We start from the raw sequence: 15,013 nt of genomic DNA on the forward strand, positions 1-15,013 counted from the left end.
TCGAATTTTTAGACCCAGAAGAAAGAAAATGAAGGGAAGAGACCATTGGTGTTGGCATTGGACTAGCCTCTGACATGCCAAATTTAGACAAAAGAATATTAATGTACTTAGTTTGTGATAGATGTAAACTGCCAATATCTATTTTGTACTTCGATGCCTAGAAAATAATTCAATTCTCCTAAATCTTTCAGAGAGAATACATTATCCAATTGTTGTACCATGGACTCTATATCATTTGGTGAGCTACCAGTTATAATTATATCATCTACATAACAAAGTATATGCATAACAGAAGTAGAGCTTTGTTTAACAAATAAGGAAGTGTCAAATTTTGTGGCTTTAAACCCAAAACTGTTCAAAGTAGTGCTTAATTTCATAAATCACTCTCTCGGTGTCTGCTTTAGGCCATATAAGGACTTATTCAATCTGCAAACATAATTTGAGGACTGTTTTTCAAACCCCATTAGTTATTTCATATGTATGATTTGATGCAATTCCCATTGAGGAATGCATTATCAAAATAAAACTTTCTCAATGTCCAATTCTTTGAAACAACTATGCTTAAGACTAATCTAATTGCAGTTGGCCTTATTACAAGACTAAAGACTTGTTCAAAGTCAAATCCTTCTTCTTGATGGATGCATTGAGCTACAAGTCTGGCCTTATACTTTTGTATAGTGCCATCAAGTTGTCTTTTAATAGTAAATATCTACTTGCAACCTATAACTTTAGCCTCTTGAGGCATAGCAACCACTGTCCATGTGTTATTTCTCATCAAGGCTTTATACTCTTCAACCATTGCTTGCTACCAATGAGGAAATTGTAAAGCAGTAGTGGCTGACTTTGGAATCTGTTCTTTACTGTTAGTGATAGCAACAAAAGCAGAGAAAGCTTTTGGTTTGTCACCTTGTGTTATAGACCTAGTTAACATAGGATGAGTATTAGTAGAAGGAAGTATACTAGTATTAGGTGATATATTAAAATGAGGAATAGCAGTATCAATAGGCTACAGAGATTGATTATTCTATGGTTTTACTGCATTGAGAGAAGTTTCTCTTTGAGTGTCTGGAGCAATAGAGATATGTGAAACTTGTGAAGAGTGATTTGTTTCATTTTGTGTCTGGGAAGAAATGTCTGAACTAAACTAAATGGTAATGTGGTTGAAGAAAAATATGTATTAGAGAAGATAAGAGCATAATCATAATTCATAGATTAGATTTGTCAATAATTTGATGAGATGATGCAGTAAATGATTGATGATAGGAAAAATCAGACTCATCAAATTGTACATGTCTCAACATATAAACCATACTATTAGGTGATAAACATTTATAACCCTTGTAATATGCAGAATATCCAATAAAACGGACTTATGTGACATACTTTCTAGTTTGTGTTTATTGTAAGGTCTAAGCCAAGGGCAACAACAAGCACTGCCAAAAACTCTTAACATAATATAAGCTTGTTGTTGTGAGAAAACTAGTTCAAAAGGCAATTTATTTGACATTTTTTATGGTAATCGATTGATTTGAAAGGTAGCAATGATCACAACCTCATCCACGATTGTGGAAAGCATAGCTAGACTAATCTCTATTACGTGTCTATACTTTCTTTTAGCTAATCCATGTTGTTCTGGGTGTATAAGGACATGAGAATCTGTGATGAATGTCTTTCTCTATCAAGTATTCAGAGAATCGGTGAGAGATGTATTCAGTTCCATTATCAGTTTGGAGTTCTTTTATGTTACAATTTGTTAAGTTCTCTATACATGCTTTGTATTGTCTAAAAGCCTTATAGACTTGTGATTTAGCAGTAAGTAAAAAAGTACAGGTATACCTAGTAAAGGTATCTATGAATGTCTCATAATATCTATATCCTAAATGAGAGATGATGAAAGCTGATCCCCAAACATCAAAGTACACAAGTTGTAAGGGAGTAGCAAATGCAGTAATAGAACTAGAAAAGGAAATTTTATGCATTTTTGCATTAGCACAATTTTCACACAATTTGAAAGAAAATTTTGAATTTGTATTAGATTCTTGACGTTTGATATTACATTGTGATAAGATCAGTTTTATAGCATTATAAGCAGAATGTCCTAATCTTTGGTGCCACAAATCAAAAGAAAAGTAACGTATAGAATGTAAGAATGGAGACAGATTCCCAGGACTAGCTTGTGGAACAGTAATGTTAATGAATTTGTATAATCCACATTTAACATTTAACAACACAATATGATGCATGAAACTAAAAATAAACCTTATTATCTTTAGTAAATTTTGATACACTAATTAAGTTCTTGGTGATTTCAGGATTATGAAGCCATTTTTGCAAAGAAAACCATATTTTAGAGTGTATAGAATAAATATTGCCTATATGTTGAATGAAAATACCTGCACCATTACCAATCTGAACCTTATCTGGACCATGATATTCTGCTGTAGTCAACATGTTATTTTGATCAGGTGTCACATGGTGTGAGGCATCTGAATCTGGGTACCAAGATGGATCAGATATGTTTGATGGAGCTGCCAAATATGCTGAAGGATTATGAAATGAAAATTTGTAGGAGGAGGAAGAGATATCAAAGTTGAATTTGATTGAGGAGCCTATGATGTTTGCGAAAAATTGTTGGTTCTTGATTGCATCTGAGATTGACAGGGTAGAAGCACTTCTTGATTAAACTTGTGAAAACAATGCCAAGCTATACGACCTAGACGTCCACATACCTCGCATTGTGGCCTTGGAGATGTGTCGAAGGTTCTATCCAAGGTTGTCAAACTCGTAAGTCTAGGTAAACTCGTGGAGCTATTCTAGATTCGACTCGAGACTTGTACGAGTTTACCTATTATAATTTTTTTGTCAAATATATATATATATATATATATATATATATATATCGTATATAACATATATATTTATTCAAATATAGGCATTCAAAATTAACAATTTCAACATCAAAATACATAATAAATTAACATAATACTACAATTATAACAGGTACTCTAGAACACACATTCAAATCCTTCACAAGTATGCATCTAGTTCAACATAAAATACACAATCACACAATCAAAGCTTCATAGAACACAGCTGAAAAAAAAAAGAAAACAACAAAGTAATAATTAAATATTCTAATAAACTAAAAGTTTAAAACTAAAATCCTCCAATGATGCTTTTCTGTCCAGAATTGTCCTTCTCTTTTTTTTCCTGTTTACTCAGGATAATCCTCATCATCACCAAATCTTCTTTCTCAATGATGTTTCTTTAGCCTCCACAAAGACTTTCAACATCACAGCCTTAACTTCTTCAGGTACTGAAGCACAAGGTTCTAAATCCTCTTTAGTACCGGCAAGATGAAGCTTGAACCTATATATTCCTCCACTTAAGTCTTTGAGCAATAATTACACTTCACTTTTTTACCATTGCCTTGAACATCAATCCCATGTTTTCATCCTATATCACTTCTATTTCAAGTTGTATTTTTTCTCTCAGAAATAGTAGGTCTAGGAATAGTAAGAACTGAAGACCTTGTCCCTGAACCAACATTCTCAGATATTTTGTATTTTTGTCCCTAAATCAACAAATCAACAAACCAAATAATTAATTTAGCAAAGTTATCCACTTATCCTTACCCATCTCTAAATGATTAGAAATTATGAAAAATGAATTAACAAATTTGATAAATTTAGATTTCAGAGTTTCAAACATTCAGATTTAATAACAACTAAACAAACACTAACAAGTAACAACTACAAAATGTAGTAATTTAATAAATAATTTTTTTAAAACATACCTAAATCTGAATGGATAAATAGAGTAGGCTCAGCTGAGAAACCAGGCATTGTTGTGCTGTGCAGGCAGACAAGTGACAGGCTGGCAGAACGAACGGCGGAAGCACGACAACCAGCAGAGGACACAACGAATGACGGCAGCATGGTGGACGGCAGAGGGTCCACGAGTCCACATGCTTTGATGTAGAACAGACTCAATAGAGAGCAGTATGAGAGAGTGAGAGTGAGAGAACGACGGAGAGGGAGACAGTGACGAGCTGTTTGGGGAAGCCGGATCGACGGTGAGCGGCAAGCGGCGAACAGCGGTGAGGGACGGATGAAATGCGAAGAGGGTTTGGAGAATGAGAGTGAGTGACGAGCAAAGTGAGGTTTAGGGTCATGTTTCTCTCTTTCTTCTTTTTTGTCTTGGGTGCCCAGAACGACGCCCGTTTTGGTGAAAATGGGCACCCAACACAAATTCGCTGGCTCGCTCTTAAACTCATGATTTTGACCGAGTTATGCGAGTCTATTTGAGTCTATCCAGAAATGAGTTTGTATCTGAATTAACTCGATTTCACTACCTAAATTCGTACGCGTTTATGAGTTAACTCGCGAGTTTGACAACAATGGTTCTACCTCCTTTGAGCATTCTTCCTCCACTTCTTTCTCTTCGACCACCAGTATCTCTGTTGAAGTTGGGTATGGTGGAATATGTGGTGTGATTTATCAGATTTGCTTGGACCATAGCAGTTTTAAATTTTCGATATTTATCTAACATGTCATCATGTATCAAAAGAATTGTTTCTACCTCATATAAGGTATATATTTCTGGCTTTGAAAATTAATGGTGGTAAGTAGCATTTGATACTCTTTTGGCAATCCATCCAAAATAGCTTGAATCTCTTTTTTCAGTTTAAGAGGATTTTCCAATGCAGCTAAAGTATCTGCAATGGTCTTAATCTTATGATGTAATCAGAAGCTGTAAGACCTTGTTTTATTATTATCTTGAGTTGAGCTTTCAACTGTTTAATCCTAAATTTTGTGGATTCTGCAAAATAGCTTTCGATCCTCTGCCAAATTTAATCGTTGTAAAATATCCTATCATTTTTGGCTTGAAATTCGAATCGATTCAAGCTAATAGCCATGAAATAAGATTCTTATAATCTTGAATCCATTGAGTGTATTGATCAAATTCAATACCAGCTCTTTGATTTTTTTATTGGCAATCTATTTTGGTATCTTCTCTTTGTGTAGATAATTTTGCAATCTTTGTCACACTGGATCTTATGATTGTTTTCCTCCAGTTTATCTTGAATTGGATTGAAAGGCCTCCGTGCAAGAATTTGTGTTGACAATACACTATTGATGTTGTTAGTTGAATTAGTTGTCATGTTTGTTGAGGTTGCAAAATCAATAAAAGAAAATGCCATGGATCAATCAAACCCTAGGGTTCTAGATACCATAATAGAATTCTGAAAAGGATAAATCAGAAAAATTAAGAGAGAACGAGAAGAAAGGAAGAGAGTATATTGAATTCACGCTTGTAGAATTGAAAACTAGAATATTAAGGCTCACTGCACAATTAACCTCAGGCTATCTATTTATAATACAGTTCCTAACTAACTCAACAAACCCTCTTAATCAACTCATAATATAGCATCTAACTAACTCAACAAACCTTGATAATCAACTCTAGCTAACTTGGACCACAACTCTGTTGTCTTGTTGCATAACTACTCTCTTTTGTTTTTGAATTGGACCTCATAGTCTCTATACTTTTTAATTTCAAAAGTATTTTTGGTTATTAATAGAAAATGATTTCGCTAGGAAACCAACTAGGGTGTAGCCAACTTGGAGCCAACTAGTTAAAAAATAGGTTCATTATAAAAAAAACTCCACTATATTAATTTTTGAATTTTAAAATTAAAAATAAAAACTAATTTTTAACTAGTTGGCTCCAAGTTAGTTATATCCTAGTTGGTTTTTTAGACTTTTTCATAAAAAAATCATGAAAAATATCTCCTTAGCACAAAATTGCAAATTTTAACGATAAAATTGTCTTATTTTTCTAATCTTATTTGAAAAAAAAAACTAAAATCTAATTCCTAAAATATTTTTGGAGAATATATATTTAATGATTAATATTTTTGTTTGATTTTAAAATATTTTGAGGACATTTAGCATAATACTTTTGGGCTCTAGAAGTATGATTAAGGGGCTTTTAACAAAAAAGTAAATACCCTTTTCGGCCCCTGACTTTTTACCCGAGGGACGACGCGCATCTTAATCATACTTAAATCTCAACCAGGCCCCATCCTTAAGAAAAATGGACAGATTGACCCCTGCTACCGGATGACAAAAGGTTACCGCTGACGTGTCAGGTAACAGTGCCACGTGTCACTCCTAAATACTTACAAGGACTAAAAATTCCTCCTTGTCCCTTCTTCTTCTTCTCTGGTTTCTCCTCCTCCTCCTCCGGTTTCTCCTCCTCCTCTTTTTCAAAATTCCAACCTATAATATAGCCAAGCTTACCATTGTAAACTCCGCAAAATCAGCAAATAATTAATTAATAAATTAAATTTTAATAAAAAAAATTAAAAATATGAATTTTATAGTTTAATTGGATAGAGCTAATTAAAACAAGAATTTTGACACTAATTTCGAAGAATTCGGCCCAAGATTGGACCAAACCAGTCGAACCGGTCCCGTGGGCCCAACCGACTCATTAAATAAAGTGAGCCTCAGCTCATTCTTTCTCTCCCACATGCAAGAAATGCAGATGCACAGCCAAGGAAGAGGGGAAAAACATTTCCAAGGTTCTAAACTCTTGGCATAGATTCAAATCTACATAACTTTTGATCCAAAACTCCGATTGTCGCACCATTTGTAGCCACGCGTCTGCGGCATCGAGCTCTACAAAGCCCGAAATATTGTGAGGTAAGAAAGCCACGTTTTCTTCCACAATTTTTTCACCTTCAGTTTCGAAATTTATGAACAAAGGTATTAAAAATTGTTAAATTTTGGTGTTTATGTTCGAATTAGCTTGAGAGAAACGCTTAATCTTGCTTCCTTGGTGCTTGTGTAAGGTGAGAATTCTAGAACCTTAGCTAATTCCTTAATTGAGTATGTTAGGTATTGAATTTTGGGTATGTATGTGTGATATATGTGAATTAGGTTTGTGTATAAGTAAATTGGAGCTTGATTGTATACATTGGTGGTTTGGTGGTATTGGGTGCCATTACTTTGGAGATTTTAGATCCTTGGAACTGTGTTGGTGCCTCTTTGGTGGTGTTTCAGATTATACATAAAAATTGATCAATGTATGATTTAGGTTTCACGTATTTAATATATAATATTCTGTGAAAACTTAGGCTAGATGACCGCATGATAGGTTGGAATACATGAAAATGTTCGATGCTTAGCACCCTTGATGATTATTATGATGTGAATTGAATATGTGTTGGATGATTGTTGTGTATATTGGTAATATTATGTTAATTGGTGAGTTGGTGGTGAATGATAGGAAGATATGAAGTCATATATTGAGTACGTGGATATATGTTAATGTTGTTGATGAAAAATGATGAAATTAGGTTGAAATTGTGTAGTAACGAAGTATGATTGAAGGTGTTGTGATATGAACAATTTAGTATGGTGTTGGTGTGCTTTGATATATTGTTGAGTTGATTGTTGGTATAGAAGTTTGGATGTGAGTTTGGTTTTAATGAAAATTGAGGTTTGAAGGTTTTTATGTAAAACTAATTTTTTGCCAAACTTCGGTAAGCCATAACTTAGGTTCCGAACAACCAAATCATTCCAAACTTATTTTAAATGAAAATTGGGTCCGCGAAGTTTAAAAAATATTTTAAAACGAAAAAGTTATGCACGTCGGAAATTTGGAGTGCAAAGCTGAAAATTCTGTAGCATTAATCATTTTTTATGTTCTGCATAACTTGCGTACGCGACCACTGCACGCAACGTGACCAACCTATTTGGGTTGGGTATCTCGTGTACGCGAGCAGGGTGCTTGCATATGGTGCAAAATTTATAACCCACAAACTAACCGGCAAGTGCATCGGGTCGTACCAAGTAATACCTCAGGTGAATGAGGGTCGATCCCACAAGGATTGATGGACTAAGCAATAATGGTTAAATGATTTACCTAGTTAGACTAACAGAAAATGGTGTTTTGAGTTCAAATACATTAAATAGTAAATTCAGAATATCAGAAAGCAAGCAGTAATGGAGTTGTGAATAATATATGGAGAAACAGTTAAGGCTTCGGAGTTATCTATTTTCCAGATTGACTTTTCTTACTAACTATTTTAATCATGCAAGATTCAATTCATGGCAAACTATATGTGACTAAACCCTAATTTCTTAGACCTTTTTAGTCTCCTCTAACTCTCATTAACCGCCAATTCCTTGGTCACTTAATTCCAATTAGAGGGTGAAGTTCAATTCTAGTTATATACCACAGAAATCCTAATTACCCAAATATAAGAGGATTATATGTCACGTATCCCGTTAAGTCCAGATAATTAGAAATTTAAGAGAATATGTTTTCAAGCTGTTGTTCAAGTAAAAAGCTTTTCCAAGTTATACAAGAACTCAATTAGAACAAGGGTCATACTTCCGTTCCACCCAAATTCATAAGATAAACAACGAAAATAATTCTTGAATTATAAATCAGTACATGAATTAAAATAGAAAAATAATAGTATCAATCCATATAATAGACAGAGCTTCTAACCTTAACAGTGGAGGTTTAGTTGCTCATAGTTCAGAGAGAAAACTAGAATTCTGAAAAACTGTAAAGTGCAGAATGAGGTCTGAGAAGAGATTCTAGCCCGAAGGGCTGATTCTTTTCCCTTTTATATCTAATCCTAATTAATTTAAAATATATTTCCTAAAACTAAAATAATATCTTTTTCTAATTATAAATAAAATAAAATTTTAATCAAAATAAATTAATTGATTCTCGTAGCCTTTAGAATGCATTGGGGACCACTCCTTCATTAAGGTCCACGCTGAACTTGAGAATTCCCAAGTTCAGCATGGAGGAGGCAGTGGCTAAACTCGTGCTTTTTTCTTGAGTCCACGCTGAACTTGGATTAACCTAAGTTCAGCGTGGAGTGATGCGCGCAAACTTTCTTTGGAGCTTTTGATCTGGCGCTAAACTTGGAGATCCTCAAGTTCAGTGTGGGGTTGTACGTATGAAATGGAAGAAAAGGGTATACTATTATATATCATTGGAAAGTTCTGAAAGTTAGCTTTCCAATGCCGCTAAAATCACGTCAATTGAACCTCTATAACTCAAGTTATTCTTGTTTGAGTGCAAGGAGGTCGGGGTTGACAGCAACATTCGCTTTCTTCCTTTTCTGCTAAAAAACTCCGTCAAATCCATCCAAATGCTACCTGAAATAAACAGAAATTGTAAAAAACTCAAAGTAGCATTCATAATGGCTAAAGATAATTAAATCTTGATTAAACTCAACAATTTGAATGCAAATTTACTAGGAAAAGATAGAAAGGATGCTCACGCATCAGCATATGCAGCATAGAGAATTGTACGCCCACGCGTATGCGTGACCTTTCAGTAAATGCACTCCCCCACGTACGCGTCGCGTAACCCCTGTTTTTAGCAAATGATATTTTTGTGTTTTAAACATAATTTTAAACCTCTAAACCTCTATTTTCACTCTATTAACCCTATATCTTAATAGTATGCCTAGTAGTGAGATGGAACTAGGAATAAGTGGTAACTTGGAGATGAAGAAAGTTTGTGAAGTGATGTTTTAGGTATGAGAAGGTAGGGTGAAAATGTGTATATATATATATATATATATATATATATATATATATATATATATATATATATATATATATATATATATACTACTTGAATTATAAAACTGGCTAAAGAAAGGAATGAATGTTACATCTGAGTACTCTTTCTCGAAAGTGCGACCCCAAAAGATGGTGGAAGGTGAGGATCCCGTTCCTTCTTCCTCCTGGTATTGTAAAATCTCCCCCAGCGAGATGGTGGGAGGTTAGGATCCCCTCCTTTATTCCTCCTGTGTATATGAGAACGTACCTCTTGGGTAGATGCAAGGGTTGTGGTCTTGCCCCACTTGCTACAGGTTGGTTTGTATAGAGGCTCTTCGGGTAGACGCAAGGGTTATGGTTTCGCGCCACTTGCTCTGAGTTATGATGTGTTATGTGTAAAAATGCAATTATATGATGATATGGCCATATGAATGTTTATGAAATGTTAAAGAATGAATGTGAAATGATTATTTGAGATACGCGTTTTCCTGGGTAAAGTACCGTGGCTTGCCACCACATGTTTCAGGTTGAGACTCGATACTCTATTGACCCTACGATGTAAGAGTGACCGGACACTTATAAATTTGTGGGAAGGTTAACCACCATTGAGCAATTTTATATATATGATGAGAAAAAGTTATGCATAGACTCTTGGGGATGCGTGTCGGGGGACAGTCCAGGGTTTAGCAGCCGGACTTGTCGGGTTGGCTTGATAACCGACAGATGAGACTCATCAACCATAGGACATGCATGCATCATACGCATATTGTTTGAATTGCTTGCTTGTGCATTAATTGGGATTGCCTAAGTGATTATAATATGCTATTTGTTATATTTGTTATCTGTGTTACTTGTATTCTACCTGTGATTGTCATTATCTACTTGTTTGTCTTTGTAATTTCACCAGGAGATGGAGGAACAGAGGAAAGGCAGAGATATTTAGGATTCTAGTTCAGTTTTAGTTAGATTTAAGAAATTAGTTTAGTTTAGAAAGGCTTAGAGAACCACCTTGATTCATGGATTCTGTTTTAATTCTTTAAGGTTTATAATCTGAGTGTCGGTATTCTAGGATTGCCTTTGGCATTCCCAGGACCTTATATCTTATGTGCGTGGCACCTTTACCATGTTGAGAACCTCCGGTTCTTATCCCATACTATGTTGTTATTTTTCGGATGCAGGTCAAGAGGCACCTCGGTAGGCGTCTGGAGCTTCTGCAGCTAAGTGGTTTAATCTTGGGATTTTACTTTTGGTCTTTTGCTATATGTACATAGACTCTCCTCATATATATTTGTACCCTCTAGAGGTTTATGGAGAACTAGGGTTTTAAACATGTATTTTTGGGCTATGGGCTGTATATTTTGTATGTAAATATTCTCCGGCCAACCTTAGCTTCGCAGGATGAGTTAGGGGCTTGTTATTTTGTATTCTTAACCCTCCATTCCTATTTTCTGTTTATTTATGCCTTTGAACCTTAGTTTCTTCACACGCAAGTAATCTTGTTTCCGGAGCGTTGCGCTTTCTATTTTACGATATTTGTTTTATCTGTTTTTTTTAAAGCTCCTCGTATACGGTATCATTTTCAATATTATTATATATATTTTTATTTATAGAGGTCGTAGCGCCTCACTACCTCTGTTTTACATCCTAGGTGTAAAACTCCGTGTGGTAGGGTGTTACAACCATACCCTTGTGGTTAACATAAATCTCAACCATATTCACTTACGATTATGATAATCATACAATCAATAATCAACAGAACAAACACAATTAAGTTCACCAATTTCATCATAATCGCATAACCTAGGGTTTGAGAGAATAATACTTAATTTCACTAAAGATTCGCTACCTCAAAGTAATTAGCTGGAAGAAATTGTGAGGTTGGGTAATGGTGGCTGGCGGTTTCTCTGGTGCAGCTTCAGCGACCAACAGCAGCAGCGACAAGATGGCGGTAGTGGCAATTTGACACTCAGAGACTGCGACATAGACAAGGAAAGCAAGATGCAGGGATGGCGGCAGCAGCAATGACATTGGCAACTCCGGCAGCATCAGTTCCATGGAGTTAGAATGACAACCACAATAGAACAAGACAGATCAAATGTAAGCAGAAGAACAACGACAAAAGCACATGTGGCAGAGACTGTTACAGTGCAAAGAGGCGAAAGCAGCAGCGAAGTCTCATCCTCAAATCGGCGAAGGCAACAACAATGGGGACTGGGGAAGAAGCAGGGCACGGCGTAGGAATAGAAAAGGAAGAGGAAGAAGAAAAGAGAGGCAGATTCGATGATGGTGGTGCCGCAATGATGGTGGTGAAGGTGAAGCTCGATGATGGTGGTGATGGAGATGGAGATGATTGTGACTGGCTAAAAAGGAAGGAGAAGAAGATGAAGTAGAAAGGGGGAAGAAGAGGAGTTTTTTTTCCCTTCAGGAAAGAGGTTTTTAGTCTGAATAACCATTTGGAGTTACACATCAGCTTCAACCAATATCACCCTTGTAATCGTTTGTCAACCGATAATAGAAGTTGATTTGTCCATTTTAATGGATAAGGGTATGTCTCACGAAAAAAAAAGGCCTCAAATTTAAAAATTATTAAAGTGTACTTTGTCTCACGAGAAAAAAGTCAAAGGCAGAAAAGGATATTTACCCAAAAAATAATTAATGTTCTAACTCTTCTTATTTTTTTTTTTTTTTACTTTTTTAATGTTTTCAATGTCCTCAAGTAAATCAAAGCTATCAAGAATTTTCCTTCATCATGTTTTTTTGTATTTGTTAAAAGTTTCGTTTTGAATTACATAATTATTCTGAATTTTACAATGAAGAAGCATTTTTGTGAATGGAATAAAAAGTTGGTTAACCAAGCTTTTTAATGAGATTTTAAGGTCAAAGAAGATGCCTGATGAGTGGAGAAAGAGCACCTTGGTACCTATCTACAAGAATAAGGGGGATATACAAAGTTGCGGAAATTATAGAGGGATTAAGCTTATGAGTCATACTATGAAGTTATGGGAAATGGTGATAGAACGGAGGTTGAGAAAAGAGACACAAGTAACAGAGAACCAATTTGGATTTATGCCAGGCAGATCTACCACTGAAGCGGTATACCTATTAAGAAGGATGATGGAGAGGTATCGTATTAATAAAAAGGATCTACATATGGTGTTTATTGATTTGGAAAAAGCGTATGATAGGGTACCAAGGGAAGTCTTATGGAAGGTTTTAGAAAAGAGGAGAGTAAGGATCGCATATATTCGGGCAATTAAAGACATGTATGATGGGCCATAACTAGTGTGAAGACTCAAGGTGGTGTGACAGAGGAATTCCCTATTGGTATAGGATTACACCAGGGATCATCCTTAAGTCCATACATTTTCACATTAGTCTTGGAAGTACTCACAGAGCACATCCAAGAGCCTGTGCCATGGTGCATGCTTTTTGTCGATGATATCGTCCTTATGGGAGAGTCAAGGGAAGACCTAAATAAGAAGTTGGAGTTATGGAGAGAAGCTCTAGAAGTGTATGGTCTGCGCATAAGCCGTAGCAAGACGGAATATATGGAATGTAAGTTCAGTCTGAGAAGGGAAAACCCCAATATAGAGGTGAAGATTGGAGAAAACATCCTACGAAAAGTTAAAAGTTTTAAGTATCTTGGGTGCATCATACAGGATAATGGAGAGATTGAACAGGATGTAAATCATAGGATTCAAGCAGGTTGGTCAAAATGGCGGAGTGCATCTGGCTTTATATGCGACAAAAAAGTGCCTTTAAAACTTAAAAGGTAAATTCTATCGTACCGCTATAAGACCGGCTATACTGTATGGTACGGAGTGTTGGGCGGCTAAAGGGGAACACGAACATAAGCTGAGTGTGACAGAGATGAAGATGTTGAGATGGATGAGTGGTCATATGCGATTGGATAAAATAAGAAATGAAGATATAAGGGAGAGAGTTGGAGTAGCACTCATTGTGGAAAAGATGGTTGAATCGCGTCTCATGTGTTTTGGAGGAGGGTGGATGAGATGGAAGATGGACAAAGAGCGAAAGGTAAAGAAAGACCTAAGAAGACCATCCATGAGGTGGTCAAACAAGATCTACATGTAAACAGTCTCTCTGTATACATGACAGAGCACAATGGCATCGTTTGATTCATGTAGTCGACCCCACTTAGTGGGACAAGACTTTGTTGTTGTTTGTTGTTGTTGTTGAATAAAAAGTTGTGTTTAATCTATTTAAAATGTTAATAAAATAAACATTTTCTTGAAAAGATAAAAAAATTTGCATGCTTTTAGGATTTGCACTTTTGTGTTGTTTTTTAAATTTCATTCGTTAAAAAAAAAAAAACGTACGCTTTAATATGCATAATGCATTCTCCGTTGAATAACCAAGTTCAAGGAATTGAACAACAAAAATGAAGGAATTATTTATCCAACAATGAGGCAAATAATGAAAAAAAATAATTGCTAAAAGAAACCACAAATATTACAAAAATAGCAACACATCTTCCTCTTTCTGCCTTAGATAACCAAACCGATCCAAACGGCAATGCCACCCAACACAATCGGAGCCCTGAAACTTGAAATTGAACCCGAATCATCGCTGGCCGGACCCTGCGAAGTTTCGGGCGAAGAACTCGCCGGCGCCGTCACTGGCCCGGCACTGCTAGACGGTATTGTCACTGGTGAATCTGCTGGAGCGGCCGAACTCGAAGGAATTCCCGCGGAAGACTCTGGTGTCGCTGCTGGAGAACTTGCCGGAACCTCTGTCACCGGTGGAGCACTCACAGGAGTCACCGCCGGAGTCTGAGCAGTCGGTGGAGGAGTAGCCGGAGACGGTACTGGTGGCGGAGACCCGTTCTTGGAAGGGCTTGGAGCCGGAGAAACCGATGACGGCGCCGGAGACTTCGAAGTAGGTGCCGCTGCCGGCGACAAAGAAGAAGAAGATGATGATCCGGATGGTGAAACTGCCGGAGACTGCGAAGTTGGTGACGATGCAGATGGTGGCTTCGCCGGTGAATGTGCCGGAGCAGGAGACGCTGGAGAATTTGCGGAAGACGAGTTCGGCGAAGGAGAAGGAGCATTATTTTCTGCGAGAACCGAAACGGAACCGGCAAACAACAAGACAGAAAGAAGGAACAGTGGAAGCAACAACAATCTCTTACTCAACATCTTTGGATTCCTTTTGAGATTCACCCTTTCGAGAAGTACAAGGATGAATGAATATGAATATGAATCTGTGGTGAGAGTGGAAGTTGGAAAGTGTTCTTGTTTGTTTTTTATTTTTGTGTTGAGTTGAGACTTGAAAGTACATTTGATGAAGTGAGAAATGTATATATAGTGTTAGCAAACTAAGTAAAATGTTACCGTTGTGATGGTTCACTGGCTATAGCCGGTAACATAGCCGTTGAGTAGTGGAGGGAT

General features: G+C 36.3%; 1 protein-coding gene across 1 annotated transcript; it reads right to left on the reverse strand.

The window, feature by feature from the left end:
• Positions 1–13,991: 13,991 nt before the first annotated feature.
• On the reverse strand, positions 13,992–14,893 carry LOC107617084 (uncharacterized). Its single transcript, XM_016318913.3, has one exon. The coding sequence runs from the start codon at positions 14,759–14,761 to the stop codon at positions 14,111–14,113; it is 651 nt and encodes a 216-aa protein (XP_016174399.1). The 5' UTR covers positions 14,762–14,893; the 3' UTR covers positions 13,992–14,110.
• Between the last annotated feature and the right edge of the window lie 120 nt (positions 14,894–15,013).

The sequence above is a fragment of the Arachis ipaensis genome, chromosome B1, assembly GCF_059453495.1.
Source record: "Arachis ipaensis isolate K30076 ecotype BB chromosome B1, ASM5945349v1, whole genome shotgun sequence".
Taxonomy (NCBI): domain Eukaryota; kingdom Viridiplantae; phylum Streptophyta; class Magnoliopsida; order Fabales; family Fabaceae; genus Arachis; species Arachis ipaensis.

Bases quoted from the DNA above. Each gene is read 5' to 3' on its own strand.
- LOC107617084 (XM_016318913.3), bottom strand. From the start codon at position 14,761: ATGTTGAGTAAGAGATTGTTGTTGCTTCCACTGTTCCTTCTTTCTGTC.